Source organism: Canis aureus, chromosome 16 (genome assembly GCF_053574225.1).
Source record: "Canis aureus isolate CA01 chromosome 16, VMU_Caureus_v.1.0, whole genome shotgun sequence".
Classification (NCBI taxonomy): domain Eukaryota; kingdom Metazoa; phylum Chordata; class Mammalia; order Carnivora; family Canidae; genus Canis; species Canis aureus.
The window spans coordinates 46,303,614-46,323,313 of NC_135626.1; the positions used below are offsets into that span (position 1 = coordinate 46,303,614).

Consider the following 19,700-nt stretch of genomic DNA (forward strand, 5'->3'; position numbering starts at 1 on the left):
TAGACAATTCCACAGAAATACAAGGCGTGTATGACAAGCCATTCCACGGACAACTCACTGCCCAAACAGAGGAACTGAGAATGGATAGCCTCCCACTGTAGGAGGCACGCCCCTGAGCTATTTCTAAGAGAATCTCTAAAATTTGGACTTAGATCTTAAGAAATTTTATTTAGAAAGTCCATTTGGCTTAATTTTCTCTGAAGTACGTGCTTCAAAGAATGGCTCTGAGGTTGGACATTCTTACTAAGTGAATAAAACTGATAAAGGTGCTCACGTAGGATTTGAGTATTTCCTTAGGTATAAAAATATCCCATTTACAGTATAACTAGTTAAATTTTAGAACAATTTCCACTGTCATTTTATTTAGCTGAATACACACAAACTTTAAATTAAGGGTTGTTTAAAAAAAAAAAAAAGAATTACTTACCAATCTATTCACTCAGGTATTCAACATTCACTCCTACAGAGGGCAAATTTCTTACTTAGAATGGTACTTTTTACTACTAGCAGTTTTGCAGGTGCGAAGTATGTTTAACATTTGATACTGAAATCAGTACAATACCAAAATAATAGCACAAGAACTATTAATGAATTTGTAAGAAGAAAATGTATTAAAGTTATTTAAACAGGCATCATCTACATATTTTAAAAATAGCAATGAACTCCTTATAATGTTATTTCAAAGCTTTAATGTTGATCAACTACCTTAATCATATCAAAAGGAATAAAACATACAAAAAAGCAAGATTTATTCTGATATAGAGAATAAGTCTACAAACTTCAAGTTTTCAATAAAGTATAAAATGTAATATTACTGAAATATTATTTGTCTTTATTTACCGTACCTACATAGTAATTCAATTTGTAAGGCATAAAAGCTTGAAAACATTGCTGAGGTCAACCATCTGTACTGCCCACAATTGCACGATATATTTGTTTACTCACACTTTCCGCATCTCAACAATCACCACAGCAAATTGCAAACATGATTTCTAAAATAATCAGCACTACTTACTCGGATACCTAATTGTTACAATCATTTTTTTTAGAGAATTCTGTTAGTTGCTAGTCAGAAGATATCGTGTGTTGATAATTAAGATTCAGCCTGATTAACATCTCCAGTGTATCCTATTCTCAAAATGTTCATTGGTGATATTTCATAATGCCAATTGTTACTCATCCTGCTTATTTATAAACACAGCACAAAGAACAATGCATCTATCTCTCTTGTTACCTTATCCGTGGGGCTTAGAGGGAGAATTCTCCTGAACAGTAATTTCTAGTCTCCTCAGAACTCATTACATTCAGGGAAAAAGTGATAGTTAAATAGACACAGTGCATGCCAATACTTTTTTTCGAATTTTTAATTTTTGTTATAGAACGTATACAAACATAATTTACATGACACACAAACATAATCATAATCCTACTTTATACTGAGGTTTTGTTTGTTAAGCTTCTCTGCACTCCTTGGTATTCATTTCCTTTTTCATTTGAATCTCTCTCCCTCCTCCCTCTACATTAATATCTGCATGAGGTATTCCATACTAACAACCCAGTATATTTGCATATCTCCTGCCACGTTCACAGAATCATATACAAACACACATAAGCTAAAATGCATACACCGGTATGGGGTTTTGTAGACAGACTGCCAGTGTCCTCAGAGATCTATCTTCCTTTTCTTCCTTCAGGGCCCCACCACCACTACCAAATTTGGGCTGGGCTGTATCACAGGAGGCTGCATGTGACCTGATGACTAGGTATGGTCAAGGAGGGTATTGGGACAGAAATGCTGCAGGCAACTTGGACTATCTTTAGAAAATAAAGTATTTTTCTTTTCATGCCCTCTTTCTTTCTGAAGGATGACACATAAAAGATAAGGTACTGGTGAGCAACCGCCACCTCAGACCTGGAGACTAAAATCACACTCTGAAGATGAGAGAGCTTCCCCAAGAGCCTGGGCCCTGGATGATGTCACAGAGCAGAGCACTCCCTTACACACCCTGGACCTTTAGTTCACATTGAACTAAAACAAATTTCCTTCTTTAAGCCACTATACCTTCGACAATATAGATTTTTTTATTACGAATGTTTTACATACATATATTTTTTTCTTCATCTTGCTTTTCTCTCTGAACATCTCATAGAAATCCCTCTTAAAATACCTGCTATAGTTTGTATTCATTCCTTTAAATTGCTACCACCTATTCCTTAATGAAAACAAAATTTGTTTAACCATTTCCTTTGACACATATTCATCCCATTTTCAGTATTTTTCTAATAAAAACACCACCACAAAATAATTCTCATACATGCATCCTACACACCAGGGCTTTGGCTTCTCTGGGATGAATTCTAAAAAGACAGGCAGATGAATCAATGGTGCATATATCTCACTAAACTTTGCCTTCTGATAAAGGTAAATTCAAGTGCCTACAGGGCAGAATATAAATGCCTCTTCCTGAACAGCAACAATTATAAAAATAAAATAAAGTAAATAAAGGTAAATTCACCTTTCCCCTATAAGAGCAGTTACCTCATTATTACTCTGACTTGAATTCCCCTGAAAACTATTCTCTCAGCCCCTTTTTACACATGCTGGGTCTATATTAATCTTCTGGAAAATACAGTCATAATTTTGATAACATTTCTGTGGATCAGTAAGAACTTCTAGTGTGCTTCCCACATTAACACACCATCTATCCCAAATATTTCCCCAAAATCCATTATATCTCTACTGATCTTGTTTGTTCTATTTTTTACTGTACAAAGTCTTTTATTCCACTTGAGTTGAATACCATTATTTCTTTTATACATTCTAGGTATGGGAAGGTTTTTAGTTTAGAAAAATCTTCTGATTCCTAAAAGTTTGTTTTGTTTTGTTTGCAACATTTCTATTGTTTTGAGGCTTTTGGGGGGCACTTACAGATTGTTCAGTACATCCAGAACCTGTTTTGTTTCATTTTGTTTTTAGAGGATGAGGATCCAATTCTATTTTCTTCCAGGTAAATGAAAGATTGTAACAGCATCATTTATTAACTAAAAGTCTTTTCTCAGTGTATTGATAAAGAACCTGGGATTTAATTTTTTTCTCTTCTGGTTTTGGTGTCAAGATGTCTCATAAAATGAATTCCGAAGTATTCCTGCCTCCTCTACTATCTCAAAGAATCTGTATAATATTGGAATTCATTCTTCCATAAATGCTTCCTTATATAAATACGTAAATGGAAAGGGAAAAAGTATTTTAGTAACCTTTTTGGATAACTGTGGATAGTCTTCTTAAGTAAGCCAACACTAGCAAGTACTTGCACTGTAGAATCTGAAACTTTTCATGCTCTGTCACAGTAAGTTCTGTTGATCTACCTTGAACTTGGGATGGACTTTTTACCCAGGTGTGATCTTATGACGGCACATTACTCATTGTGAAAACATCAGTTCAATAAGTTATGTGGATTTCCAAATATTGAAAATTTCATTGTACAACACCAAAACTTCACATTGGTTAATATCACTATTAATCTCACCAGAAAAGTCTTAGAATTTGAAAGCTCTCAAGCTCACAGTGACTGACAGAGCTTCCAAAATTCTAATATTATCATTAGCTTCCAAAATTCTAATATTATCATTAGCACCTGTACTTGAGGTGGGTGGGGGAATGGGTTAGCTATGTGATAGGCATTAAGGAGGGCACATGATGTAATGAACAATGGGTGTTACATAAGACTAATGAATCACGGAACTCTACCTCTGAAACTAATAATATACTATATGTTAATTAATTGCATTACTGTTTGTAAAGGCCAAAAATGAGAGTAGACTCATCAACAAAATGGCAAGAAATTATGGCAGATTCATTTAATAGAAAGCTAGGTGGCAGATTCACCAACATATTGAGCAAACGCAAAAGAATATATAAATCTTGGTTCTATTTATATGGAGTTTAAAATCCACTAAGATAAAAATATTTTCATTTTTAAGGATGCTGGCTTTGGTGATAAAATCAATTTTAAAAACAAAAGTGGTAAATTATCAGAATCAGGATAGTAGTTATTTTTTTAAAGATTTATTTATGTATTTATTTGAGAAAGAGAACATGACTAGGGGGAGGGCAAGAGAAGGGGGAAGGGCAGATGCTTAAGCAGACTCCCCATGAAGCAGGGAGCCAGACGCAGGGCTCCACCCAGGACTCCACTTAACCCACTAGGCCACCAGGCACTGCAGTAGTTACTTCTAAGGAATATGGAAACAATTATGTCTGGGAATGGTCAGGCAGCAGGCCTCTGGGATGTTGGCAGTGATCTAATTCCTTGCCTGAATATTGTTTACAATGGCATTCCTTTGTGTAATTATTTATCATATATTGTGAGACTGTGTATCTGAATTTACATTCATACAAAATGTTTTAAAATATCAATTTTCTCATTTGCTATGTTGATAATATAAATTTGCTATCTTGGATTTATTTAAATTCTATCTTTAATTAGCAGATTCACAAAGGTAAAAATATATAATTGGCATCATATGCGAGAATGAAGCAATATCCCTTTTTATACAATAGGTTAGAATGTTAAATTTAAGTGAAGGTGAAGTTCAAAGGAAATTTTCTATTTTATTCCACAAAGAGCAATTTCTACCATCTGCTCTCTGAAAACTGATGGTTGCTCTAAAAATTGATCTCCCCTTGTGCTGTCTCATACTTCATTTCCAGTGACAACAGTTTTCCACATAACTTAAACTATGTCAGAAATCTTTCTTAAGAATACCAAAAAAAACAAAAAACAAAAAAAACAAAAACCCACTTCTTAATGATGCTCATTGTCACAGAATTCTGTGATATAATATCACAGGAAATGTGTTAGCAATTAAAAAGGCAAACACCAATAAATAAAAAATAAATTTACAAAAAAAAAAAAGGCAAACAAGTTTGGGATGCCTGGGTGGCTCAGTGGTTGAGCGTCTGCCTTCGGCTCAGGCCATGATCCTGGAGTCCCGGACGGAGTCCCACATCGGGCTCCCTGCGGGGATCCTGCTTCTCCCTCTGACTATGTCTCTGCCTCTCTGTGTGTCTGTCACGAATAAATAAATAAAATCTTAAAAATAAATTTAAAAAAGAAAAAAAACAAAGGCAAACAAGTTCAAGTGTGTTTGTGAATGATAGGCTACAGTTAAAATAAAGGATCACTGTCTCTGAACATGTTTTTCCATAATGTCCAAAATTAATTGGAAATTTAAAAGACCATCTTTAAATATTTTATAAGTTTATTTTTAACCACCAAAAAAAAAAACCTACTACAAGTCTTTAAGTGCAATAAAATAATATTGCTAATACTAGTCATTTAACATATATGGTATTTACCACACAATTATAAATTTAAAATGAAAGTTGTATTTTATAAAGTTTGATTTCTAAAAGCTAATTATTTTAGAACTCTCTAAAGTTTAAACAGAAGTAAATCCTTCATTAAGTGCTTCATGACACAAATGAACCCTGTAATCTGTATAAAATTTCATACCAATCAATTCTCTCCACACTTACTGCCTTCTTTAACTTAAGCACTACAACCTCCTAAATTTTTTATTATTAACATTAAAATTGATGGCTCTAGATTACCATCACAACAAAAGCCTGTGAAACAAATCTGAGATAAAAATAAGATTTACAAAGAGACAAAAACATGAGTGAATTTTTTCATAATCATATAATAAGAAATGTTTTTCTAGGTATGATACAAAAACCACAAGCTATAGAGAAAAGGTTGACAGATTTAGCTTTTAAGAGAAAACTTGTATACATTAAAAAAAATACCAGAAATAAGAGACATAGAAAAATGCTTGCAAGAAATATAAAAAAGCCAGAATTCTTTAATATAGAAAGTGTTAAAAAAAAAAAATATATATATATATATATAAATTGCTCAGGAATCACAATGACAATATAATGAAAACATATGAAACTCTAAGAAAAGACAGCTCACGAAAATGAAATTAAAACACACAAAACAGGGGCACCTTCCACCTCCCACTCAGATAATGATCCCAGGGTCCTGGGATCCAGTCTCGCATCAGGCTCCCTATTCAGCAGGGAGTTTGCTTTTCCCTGTACCTCTGTCCCTACCTCTGCCCTTCCCCCTGCTTGTACTCTCACTGTCCCTCTCTGTCCCTCTCTCTCTCTCTCAAATAAATAAAATCTTTTTTTTTTTTTTTTTTTTTTTTTTATGATAGTCGCACAGAGAGAGAGAGAGGGAGGCAGAGACAGAGGCAGAGGGAGAAGCAGGCTCCATGCACCGGGAACCTGACATGGGATTCGATACCAGGTCTCCAGGACCGCGCCCTGGGCCAAAGGCAGGCACTAAACTGCTGCGCCACCCAGGGATCCCAAATCTTTAAAAAATAAAAATAAAAATAAAACAGAATATATGTTCATTATCATTTACAATAAATGAAAATATCAAAACAAGATATTATTTTTCATGTCACAGATAATCAAAACTGTTTAGAATTGAGTGTTGATGATGAAATGAGAAAACAGACATTCTGGTATACATAATTCCCACATCAGAATATTCACCTATTTAAAGTATACAATTCAATGGTTTTTACTGTACCAGAGAATTAAACAAAAATCCTCACAATCTAATTTCAGCACTCCACAAAACAACTCTCATATCCCTTTGCCCTCATCCCCCCATTCTACCCACACCTGCAGCCCTAGGCACGCAGAACTTTATTTCAAGGGCAATCTGCTGATGATTAAAAAAAAAAAAAAATTTAAGTGAGCAACCCCGTCAACAAGCAATTCCATGTCACAGAATGTATCATATAAGAATAAGCCTGGGTGGCTCAGTCAGTTAAGCCTCTAACTTTTGATTTTGGCTCAGGTCATGATCTCAGGGTCCTGGGATTGAGCCCCATGACAGACTCTGAGCTTGTCAGAGTCTGCTTAAGGATTCTCTCCTTTCTCTGGAGAGGATTCTGTCCCTTTCCTCTGCCCCTCCCAAAAAAAGAAGCATAAAATACACAAAGATTTAATATTTATACAGGGATGTTCCTGAAACACTATTACAGCAAAATGCATAACTTATATTCCTCAAAAGGAAACTGGATTAATTAAATCTAATATAGCAGTAAAATAAAATACAATGTAACTACTTAAAAGAATGAAGACCATTTCTAACATAGAAATATTATCAGAATGTATATTTAAGTCAAAAAAGCAAACTGAAGCAGTATATAGAGTATGGTCTATAATCTCATTTGTATAAAAAAAAGAGATATTAATAAAAAATTTTAAAGAGAATACACACTTTTCAGCGATGATTACCTCTAAAGAATGAAGATTAGGTGTTGAGAAAATGAAGATTAAATATTTAATAATTCACATTTCATTTAAAATTAACCCACTTAAATAATGCTCTTTATTATTTTTAGAACACCACTCAGCATTTTTCGATGAGAACATGCACAAGACACATCAGGGTTTTCTTACACAGACATGCAAGGCCCTACGAATTTCAAAACAGAAAAGCATTTATCATCATGCCCACAAGTAAATGTTTAATAAAAGTGACTTAAGCAAGTAGATATAGAACTATCCTAGAGGATAACTATGCATATCACAACATAACTATGTATTTAAATTTAGAGAAAAAATCCAAGTTAGTAAAATATCTCTAGGAAACAGACAAAAATAACAAAACAATATGATTGCTATTTTTCATTTCAAATATGAAAATGCTAAAAAATTTTTGTCCTGCAAATATGTGGTCTATAATTAGTATTTTTGTATTTACAAAGGCAATATAGGGACGCCTGGGTGGCTCAGCAGTTGGGCGCCTGCCTTTGGCCCAGTGAGTGATCCTGGTGTCCCTGGATCAAGTCCCGCATGGGGCTCCCTGCATAGAGCCTGCTTTTCTCTCTGCCTGTGTCTCTGCCTCTCTCTCTCTGTGTCTCTCATGAATAAATAAAATCTTTTTTTTAAAAAAAAGGGAATATAAACTGCTACTTCCTCTGCCTTCAAGTGGCTCTTGTCTTTTTATTTTCCTTTTCATTTTTGTACACAATAAATTCCTTACTTGTGTCTTACAGTAAAATACAATTTTCAATAAGCTTCCAGTGTTAATTTTTATTCTTAAGTTAAATTATTAATGATACTAAACTTCTAGAAATCCACCAATTCAATTTTATCATGTAAGATATAATTCATTACCCCAAGGAAATATTTAGGGATGCATATAGAGACATTAAAGATATTCTTCCCAGTATTATTTATATTAGTAAAAGTATTTTTAAAAATCTCAATTCCCAACAATAGGGATAAGTTAAATTAACTGAGAATACTTCCATAATTTGAAATATAATACAGCCATTAAAAATAGTGGCTTAAGAACAATATTTAATAGAATAAAAATTACTCAAAATATACAAACCAATATATATCATCTCAATTTTTTTAAGGAAAAATTTGTGTTTATAGGATACATAAAGAAAAAAACAAAGACAATACAATATTTTGCCAGCATTTTCATTTCTAGGTTCTGGTTTTATGGGTGATTTTATTTTCTCCTTTATATATCTCTTTATCTTCCAAAATGTCTTCAATAAAAATCTACCAATTATAATTATAAATACTAGTTTAAAAGAAAGATGAAACAGATAATTCTCACCCTGGGGCAACTCACCATATACTTTTTAAATATTTTAGTAAGGAGAAAAAAATATGATAAAAAGTTTTCATCCAAAAGGCCAAAACTATGTAATTGCACAAAGGATTACTTTAGCCAAAATATATGCACTGGATATATTTTAAGATATGAAGTAAGTTGATGTTTACATGCAAACTTCTCAATGATGCCAAAAATATTTTTGCAGTATGCCAAAAAGAAAAACAAAAACATAAGGGTGTGGAAAAAAATAAAGCCACACACATTTAAAAATGAATGTCTGATGTAATACACAACAGCTTTAAATGCTTTTCTTCTCATTCAACACACACTGGTATGCTTATGCCTGATCTAAGGTGTCATCATAAAGAATAAAGATATTATTCATCAAAGACCCCAAAAGATTAAAAAGGCCAGTACTTCCCTTCAATTATTTTAATTATTCTATAGTAAGCAGCCTCAAGAGTAGGAATTAGTACAAAATAAAAGTAAAAAGAAAAGTGGTTAGGGATGACTTGGAATGACTTGTAAAAACAATTAATGACAATTTGGAAAAGAAAGAAATGCAAAATAAGAGCTCAAAAGAAGATACATCTGCATATGAGAAGTATTACCCTCAAAGGCTTTTTAAAATGTAGTTGCTTTTTATTCCAACAGCATTTTTAAACACTAAGATTCCACCAGGAAACAAAACTCTACATGCCTCCATGCCTCACACTGGAGGCATGAAATGACAAATCTACTAAGATCAGCAGCAATAATTCCACCAGCCTGAAATTTAAAAGAAAAAATTGCCTTTCCTCCTCCATTATCAACAAAAATTAAATTAGATGCTTATGCTATTGTTTGGAATATCTAAGGAAAAAAAAATCAATGTCTTTTATGATATTTTATAAATAAGGTGGTGAGAAAACCCTTTCATGTTGAAAATCACCAAACTTAGAAGCATCTTTATTAAAATGAAAGAAAAAATAATGAAAGACACAATTATTTAATTAAATTTATTAGAAACATTAAAACTAAGTCCAATAACATTTTCATATTTGCATAAACTACAATTTACAAGTTTCATACATATTCATTCTCATTAATTTTGGTAATGACCCTGTGACATCAACAATTATCTCCTTTTTAAACAAAAACTAAACTAATATTCTTAATTTCCCAGGGTAATATGACTGGAGAATGATAAAGACAAGTTAAGGACATAGTTTTTCAGATTCCTAATCTAACTGTCTTCTACCACCACACAGATAATCCAAGTGTTTCACTGGTATCATAAGTAGACATAAAAATAATGATGATTTTCAAATTTTCTAGAATAGAAATTTTATTTTATTTTTATTTATTTATTTATGATATTTTATTTTATTTTATTTATTTATTTATTTATTTATTTATTTATTTATTTATTTATGATATGATAGACACAGAGAGAGAGAGAGAGGCAGAGACACAGGCAGAGGGAGAAGCAGGCTCCATGCACCAAGAGCCCAACGTGGGATTCAATCTCGGGCCTCCAGGATCGCGCCCTGGGCCAAAGGCAGGCGCTAAACCGCTGCGCCACCCAGGGATCCCCAGAAATTTTAAAAAGAAAATAATAAAGCAAATTCACTTTCATTTAATATCTACTATATGTGAAGCATACAGTTATTTGCAGACTACAGAATTTTCATACTCATCCTGTTAAAGCGAGTATCTCCCAAATTAGACAAAGAAGGCAAGTATCTGCGCATTTTCACACAGCAAACAAGTAGGATTTAAATCCAGGTATTTCTGACTCCACAGTCTATGCTTTTAACCAATAAACAATACTGCCTCTTGGATAATTCTATTTTCAAATGACCAAAGAAAGATAGTATATTATGTTACATACTAGCCATAGCATAACTTAATTTAGCAGATCAATTTAAATAGTACAAACAGGGACACCTGGGTGGCTCAGTTGCTGAGAGTCTGCCTTTGGCTCAGATCATGATCCCAGGGTCCTGGAATCAAGTCCCACATCAAGCTTCCGGCAGGGAGCCTGCTTCTCCCTCTGCCTATGTCTCTGCCTCTCTCTCTGTGTCTCTCATGAATAAATAAATAAATAAAACATTTTTTTAAAAATAAATAATAAATAAAAATAAATAGTACCAACAGTAAGAATAGTGAAACTAGAAAAATACATTAAAATAAGTTGAGATAATGGCAGGATGGAGGGGTTCACTGACGTCAAAGACACTGATTCTGAAAACTGCCACCTCCCAGGTCCTGACAAGCAGGAATGGATACTCAGAAGAGAGCCCCTCAGCACACTCTCACAAAGTGGGGAATGTGCTTGAAAAAAAAGAAAAATCTTGCCTACCCTTGCATCATTATTTTACATCTGTACCAAAGACAACCTCTTCCTACCATGCATCATTATTCAAAGACCTGAAAACTCCTATTATATAAAATACAAAAACCAGGGGATCCCTGGGTGGCGCAGCGGTTTAGCGCCTGCCTTTGGCCCAGGGTGCGATCCTGGAGACCAGGGATCGAATCCCACGTCAGGCTCCCAGTACATGGAGCCTGCTTCTCCCTCTGCCTATGTCTCTGCCTCTCTCTCTCTCTCTCTCTCTGTGACTATCATAAATTAAAAAAAAAACAAAAACAAAAACTATGTTCATTATCTGATACATCAGAAATATCTCAATCCTACCTCTTTTTCATGCATTCGAGAGAGTAGATGATCATCATGGAAACTGCTGGATTTTCTCAGGCTGAATTTGGGAGTCACCTGTTGAATAAAGTAAGAGTTATTCAATACTTTTTTGGCCTGGCTTATCCTTAACCCAAAACGAAACTCAATTCCCTGAAGTTCTCATCATAATAATACAAGCATTGGAGAAAAAAGTGATTTATTCATCCACAAGTGATAGGATTAATAAGACTATTAAACTTCATAATGTGGACTAGTGTTCTTTTCTGTAATGACTTAATGATTACTTTATTGAAAAGTATCTGTCCAGGGCAGCCCTGGTGGCGCAGCGGTTTAGCGCCGCCTGCAGCCCAGGGCGTGATCCTGGAGACCCTGGATCGAGTCCCACATCAGGCTCTCTGCATAGAGCCTGCTTCTCCCTCTGCCTGTGTCTCTGCCTCTCTCTCTCTCTCTGCATCTCTATGAATAAATAAATAAATAATCTTTTTAAAAAAATTTTTTAAAGAAAAAGAAAAGTATCTGTCCATAAGAGGGCACTAGGTGGCTCAGGCAATTGAGCACTCTATTTAATTTCAGCTCAGGTCATCATCTCAGGATTGAGATGAGCCCCACATCAGACTCCACATTTGTGGAGTCTGCATGGGATTCTTTCTCCCTCTTCCTCTACCCCTCTCCCAGCTTGTGCATGTGCTCTCTTTTCCCTCTTCAATGAATAAATAAAATCTTTTTTAAAAAAAAAATCTGTCCATAGGAAAAGTCCAATGAAATTCTCACCTACCAAAGAAACTGGGATTGGTTTCTGTCTCAGGTATCGAGGATTTTCTATCTGAAAATTCAAGATAGAAATTAATAATTTATTAATTATTAATACTATTTTTGAGTTTTAATTATTTGATAAAATACAGAATTAAGTTGGTATATGAAAACATTTTCTATATGTCTTAATACTTAGTGTTTTAGGATGGGTATTGCATAATATATTTTTAGTAGTCCACTAACAAAATATAAAACATAAACTCTTTGCAGACAGAAATGCACCATCGTGATCCTCTCACAGCCTAACTGCTCAGCTTCATTTCCACTACTCCTCCCAACAAGTTTTAGATTCCCAGAACCTTGGTGACTTACACTGCTGAAATACAGTAGTCTTCTTGTGCCCCTCTACCCCTAGGCACAACTCTATGCCCCTCTAACCTCAATAAGCATGCACCTATTCATCTTTCAAGTCTCATTTTAATTATTACACAGCCAGGCAGGTTCAGTGCATGAATCCTTATATTTGCCTCCAGAAAAGGTAGAGAATTACCTCTCTACTAGAGTAGAGAATTGCTTTGGGACTACTCCTATATCTACCTTCCAGGCTCATCTACCCCCTCAGTATACCCTGTACTCTAAGAACACCAAACGTCTTGTTTTACCTTAAAAAAAGCACTACATTCTTTCCCAAATCTGAATCTTTGCAACCTATGAAATCATTCTCCCAACTTCTTATTGTTCACTTATTCAAGACTCTTCCCCAGGAAATTTAATTAAGTTTCTACTACTTCAATTGTACCCTTTTATAATCAAACATCTGTCTTCTATAAAAGAGTAAAAACTCTGAAAACAGATTATGACTGTCACAACCCATCTATCCCAAGCATCTACCACAGGGCCTGGCAGGTAGGGGCCCAACAAATATTCATTAAGAAGAAAGGAAGGAAGGAAGGAAGGAAAAGAGAGAGGGAGGGAGGGAGGAAGGGAGGGAGGAAGGAAGGGGCAAAATGTACCTGATCCCACCCTCTTATCAAGCTTCTAAACTATCCTAACGTGTCTCTCATAGCACATTCTAAGTGTTTATCAGTATGTCTCCACATCTGCCTTTGTGCACAATAAATGCAAAGATAATGACTTCTCAATTTTGTATTCCTAGAAATACCATAATATCTAACTCATAGTAGGCTTTTGAGGAAATATTTAGTGAATGAATATACTATATGATAAATTAGAAACATTCATTATTATTTCAACTATTTCATTCATAAATGAAGTGATAAGTAAAAATCATTATCATGAAATTCTAATCTGACATCTTAAACTTATAATTTATGACATAGATAATCTCAAAATGTACAATAACATAAACATAACGTGTACACACGTGTGTCCTAGAACTATATGTCCTGAAACCATTGACTGAATAGCACCTTGATTTTATGCGTGACACTAACCATGACTTCAAACTAGGATAATTGTTTTTACCCTGAAGTATACCATTGGCACCAACTGACAAACTTTGTTAAACATATATTATCAGGATCTACTCCTCCAAAATCTCACTATGTTTTCAGAAAGCTCCTCAAACAATTTATTATAGTTAATAATCATAGAAGATAATCCATGCTCAAGTTGATAATAAAGATAAGGATGAATAAAGGGCCAACTACTAAAAGAATACAGAGGCAACAAAATTAAAAATAGAACTGATTATTCATTTTAAAAAAACATAAAAGCCTCTCTAGCAACAGATAGAATCTGAATAGTTAACTATATTTTAACACTTAGATAAGGAGTAATTTACAAAATAATTTTCTTTTGCCTGAAGGCTGATTCCTATAAAGTAATGACAACTGTCTGAATTGATATTTCTCTCCCCATCCTCAAAAACCCGTAAAGATCACCAAAGACAGCACATAAAAACACCCATCACCTATGCCTACATCATAATAAGGAGAAATTACTAAAACCTTTGACTTACATTTAAGTGGCCAAAGAAAGATCACGGATCAGCAGAATAAGATCCTAAGCTAAACCAGAGTGACGGAATGGAACAAAAAGGAAGTGCCTCAGGGTCCCAGTGGTATTGGAATATAAGTGTCATCAAATATTGACTTGTAGAAGGAGAGTGGTCTACCTTACGTGAGTGAGTCGTACAAAATACCTGATGGATCAGAGAGCTGGAGACAGGAGAATCAAAAGAAGGGTGTGAAAAACTATAAAGAACCAGAGAAGGTTCTTACGAGGGAACCACTTCTGCAGGAGAGACAGGCCCCTTGGAAGGAAGTTTCTCCATGGTGAAGGGAAAGAAAGGAAGAGCTATAGATAAAGGACCCTACGGGGTGCCTGGGTGGCTCAGCAGTTTAGCGCCTGCCTTCAGCCCAGGGCGTGGTCCTGGAGTCCAGGGATCAGTCCCACTCCCCTTCACTTGCTAAGAAAAAAAAAAAAAAAAGAATGACTTATGGCCAAAACAGAAAAGATTTCTTACGCAAGAGACAAAAAAAATCCAAAAAGCATAAACAAAAAATTAATAAATTTGACTAGGCAAGAACTTACTCCAAAAAATATATCATAAATAAAATGAAAAGATAACCATAAACTGGAGATGTTTGAACAAATTATCAGTCTCAAAATACGTAAAAAAGGTCTTTAAAATTTAATGAAAGAATACAGGTTTTTTAATGGGAAAAATATGAGACACAATTTACTGATGAAGAAATTTGTATGACTATTACACATATGAATATATGTGCAATCTTTTCCAATGAAAATGTAAAGTAATACCACAGTGAAATAGCATTTTATAGCCACCTGATTGGTACACATTAAAAATCTGAAAATAAAAGTGTTTCAGATGGTGTACCACTAGTGGGTGTATGCATTTGTACATTTACTTTGGAAAACATTTATTAAGTGGAGATAATAATAAAACCCACTTAAATATCACCCAGAGGAAGAGGCACATTTAGTAAATAACACTGTACTATATATACACAGCTTTTTGAAAAATAGAGGCAGCAAATTTCCAGGAGGCAGCAAAGTGCACTCAATAAATATTTATTGTCTGAAGGTATATATATGAAAAGTAAGTAACCATTCTCTATTTTTGGAATGGATAAAAACAGCCTAGAAAGTAAGTTCTTCAAAGACACACCCATATCTGCAAATATATAAAACCCTAATTCATGAAGCAGAATTAAATAGAAGGGGAAAAATAAAGGCGGGGGAAACGGAATTCTCAAAGATGCTCAAGCTCTAATTAAGCTTAAAATTTAAAACCAAAGCCAAGAAAACCATCTGTGACTTATTTTGACACAGCTCTACATTTACAAGCGGAGTACAAAATATTGGTTTAGCTAATTACAATGTAGCCTTTCAACTATGGAGAAGTGACTCCTGTTTCATCCTCTGCATCTTTAAAAGCCATTTAAATACAGAAGTTAAAGACTCATTCTGTTATCATAAATTTCCTTTCTCAAGCTGACCAAAAAAAAAAAGAAAAGAAAAAGTCTATTATATTATAATATTTAAAAACAATAATGAACACTGTAAACATTTATGAATCTGTTGTTGTTCATTTACAATACATTGAGTTTGTCTCATTACCACTTTCAATATGTAATGAGAATTATCCATAGTAAAGCATGTTCTTGCGTCTATTTGGGGGAAATAAGCAATCTATTTTCTGATTTTATAACAGCAGCCAGATGTGCTTTGAAGTTAAATGTTCCCACTTTGTAACCTACCAGTAATGGACTTGAAGCAATCTGTAAACAGTCTTAACATTTTTTTCATGTTCTTTTAGAAAATTTCTTGTTCTCTCATAATACCTCAGGAAAGAAGACCACAATAAAGAATGTCCAAAATAGAAGATAGAAAAGATGTATGTGAAACACTAAAGTCTAACAAAATATTATACAGAAAACAAAGCCAAAAAAATTAAGTTCCAATAGCAGGAATGAATCACATGACCAAACACTTCTTATTTAGAGAGCAAATGGAATCACAGTAATAAAATATGTAATAGTTTAAACTAGACACAAATACAGATATCTGAATTCTTTCTAATGAAAACTGCTTTTAATATTCTATTTTGGTTAGTGTTTTAGCCAATTTGTTTGATTACAAAGGGCTCTGCCAGTTTCTTTGGATTATTCAGGATTTTGGTCAAACTGATCAAATACCCCTATAGACTAATGTTGACCAATTAAAGATATTCTATGATTCTAGAAAAATAGATATTTTATCTGATATTTTAGCCGCCTTAAAGGAAAGGACATTACCAAGCAATATATTACTAGCACCACAACTAAAATAAATGTTTTTAGGTCATGGCATCAGTCAGAACTGCCAAAATTCTCTCAATAGCATAAAATAAATTCAGTCCTCAATGTCAAATCAATTACGCTCCAAAATAGTGTTTTTTAAGTCAACATTTTAAAACTTGAAAAACGTTTTTCCTCAGAAATAATACTACAAATGGAGGCTGATTCGTTGGTTTACTCACATTTCAACATTTAGTGAGCACAAATTAAATACAGACATAAAGGCACAGTCTATTGGCATGAGGAAAAGCAAATAAGCCAAAGGAACAGAATGGAAACAGAAAGACATGTACTGTCACCTGATCTATGAGACAAATAACACTGTAGTACAGCAGGATGAGTCTTTACAATATGTGAGAGTGTCACCTGGATAGACATAAGGAACAAAAATAAATCTTAACACCCTATCTTATACCATATACCCAGATCACCTCCAGATGGGATGTAATCTAAATAGAAAAAGTAAAACCATAGGGCTGCTAGGAGAAAACAGAGAAGAACATCTTCAGGACCTTAAGGTAGTCAAAGATCTTAAATGGAGCACAAAACAGCATTAATCACATAATGAAAAAATGAGAAAATGAACTGCATTAAAATTTAATTTTTCTGTTCATCAAAGACACCAGTAAGAGATTAAAGGAAAGCAACAAAGTAGGAGAAACTATTTATACTTAGTCCAAAAGGACTCTTACCCAGAATAGATACAAAGCTCTGACATACCAGTATGAAAAAGGCAAACAACCCAACAGAAAAACTGGTAAAGCCACAAGTAGGCACTTGACTCCCAGAGACCATCTAAACTGTCACGAACATAGGAAAAGTCACCTAACTGTGTTAGTCACCAGGAAAATACATATTAAAACCACATAACGCAATGTTACTAACCACTCTTAAGAAAGGCTAAATTTTTTTAAGTAAAAAAAAAAAAAAAAATTAACTGACCATACCAAGGATTGAAGAGAAAGTAGACTCTCAGAAGCCGGCACTTTGCTGCTGCTGATGAAAACGAGCACAGTCACTTCAGAAAATCATTAGGCAGTATCTGTATTAATTAGCTTTCTGCTACACCACAAATTACCCCAAACCTTCACAGCTTCAAACTACAACCATTTTATTTAGCTCGCAATTCTGAGGGTCAACAAGTTGGGCAGCTCATCTACTGGAATCGCTCATCTCAACCTACTCTTTGGTCTTACTCATATTCTTTTGTCTGCTACACCAGCCTGACAGCTGTCCTTGGTGTCTGATTAAGACAGTTCCCAACAGCCACAGTGAAGAAGGCCCCAGGGAGCAGAACAGCCAGGCTTCCCACAAGGACAGTAAAGGCATATCCCCACTTGCTAACAGCTCACAGGTAACCCCTAGCCCTCGGCAGAAAGGTTCACTCCTCCCTAATGGCCCCTGACCTCCAGCTGGGTCTGCCTAACTCTAGGGCGCTGTCCACCCGCTGGAGCTACCTGCGGGATCTAAGGGGCACTCACTTCTGCTAACCTCACCCAGCTCCCACTGCCTATTCCTGAGAGCAATCCCTGTGCTAATTCCATACTCCTCCTGGATCCTGCTCTGGGGCAAAGTAGCAAAGAGAGTCCTCACTATTCCTCTGCTCCTGGTGAGAGTGAGATTTTACAGTCAGTGCATAGGCCAATGGCGGCAGTGGGCAGGTGACTAATAACTAGAATGGAAGGCCCAGGAAAGTCCTCCTCCCAGCTCTCTACCAGGGCCTCAGAAAAATAAAACGGAAAAAAAAAAAATTTACATAAAGACAGTCAAGCATGGAATATATCAATTATATGGCACAGTAAGAAAGTTTCCCCAAAACTAAAGGTTAAATGTTTAAAGAGTAAGAAAAAAATACAGGAGGAAAATTTAATTGCTAGGTTTAATAAATAAATCTCTCTATTTGAATTATGTATTCCTTAAAAAAAAAAAAATACTAACACTCCCGGGAGAAAGAAAGAATATATTTGCAGGAAAAAAATGTATTTTTAACAAAAGCTAGAAAATTCAAATTCTAGAACATCTAATGCACCTGAACGAAGGCGTATGAAAGTCATGCCAGCAATATAAAAAATGCACCCCTGGCATAGAGCACTAAAATTAACTACTATTAACCATCATTCACAGGAAGAAAGAAAAAAAATCCATCACACGTTCTCGTACAAAACTAAAATCAAAGTAAAATCTAAGCTTTTTAATACACTGGATTCTTAAATTATTCTACTGTGATCAAAAGATATAGTTCAGCCTGATTAATGTATATATGTTATAAATATATAAAAATGCAAGACTTTCATATTTTACAATGTTAGTGCATCCTTTGAACAATAAAAGTGTGAAACAAACCCAGGCAGACCTAGTTTTCAGGCATTACCTCAAAATATTTTAGATGTTTTATTTTAATTTTATTATATGAATTCAATCCACTGAACAGTTAAATAATCAGGCAAAGTACTCTCTGTGCTAAGAAATGTACATCAGAAGTTTCAAATGGCTAAGGGCAAAGGCAAGTTTAAAAGGATAGCCCAGGATTTCACTTTTCACTTTAATATTGCTTTCTGGCAAATAACAAAAATATTTCTTTCTGGGGGATTTCCTGTGCTCTTCTCCCACACTCGTAACTTAGGCCTGCCCTCCAGTGGCAGCTTCTGCTCCACCTTCAAACATAACAGTGTGTTTCTTTTGACTTATTATTCCCCTCTTGTTATTAATTCTCTCTCTTCTCTTTAGCTAACATGCTCCCAAAATGGCTAGAAGATTCACATTGCTTTAAATTCTTATCCATGCCCTACCTTCTACTCATGTCCCTTGCAGGAGCCAGCTGTCCTTACTCTGTCCCCTGAAGACTGGCTGTCCAGCCTCTGGGTGCAGCCACCACCCGGCACCGTGTGGCTATGAAATAGGATTCCAGCCCTCGAGTCTCATGAAGCTGACAGAGAACCAATGTTCCCATTTCCTAGAAGTAAACCTTTAGGTGCCCTTCTGGTCAGCTCACCAATCAGTCGCTAGCATCTTTTACCCTCTTTGAAATGTCTTTTTTTCAATACTTGCCATCTTCACAGAAATCATACTAATGTGGTATTCATCACAAACACCAAAAAGATGATTGGTTCCCTTTCTCCAATTTCTATTCACACTCAACACAACCTTCAAAATGCCACCAAGTCAATTTTCCTAAAGCACTGCTTTCATTAAAGACCATTATTAGGAGGAAAGGTTTTACGTTTTTAAAAACAACAATCCCTAATGTGCAGTGAAGAAGTAAGAAATAGATAA

At 34.7% G+C, this 19,700-nt stretch overlaps 1 protein-coding gene across 11 annotated transcripts in view; it reads right to left on the reverse strand.

Moving 5' to 3' along the window:
* The window catches only part of CEP112 (centrosomal protein 112), a 392,220-nt gene that overhangs the window by 335,721 nt on the left and 36,799 nt on the right, over positions 1–19,700 (reverse strand). For all 11 annotated transcript variants that reach the window (XR_013354742.1, XR_013354744.1, XM_077853716.1 and 8 more), the window contains 2 exons: positions 12,125–12,172; positions 11,347–11,424 (listed from right to left, as the gene is read on the reverse strand). Coding sequence is in view for 9 of the 11 variants with exons in the window: in XM_077853716.1 (XP_077709842.1) it covers positions 11,347–11,424; positions 12,125–12,172 (126 nt within the window). In the remaining 2 variants the exon portion in view is untranslated. The remainder of the gene's footprint in view (positions 1–11,346; positions 11,425–12,124; positions 12,173–19,700) is intronic.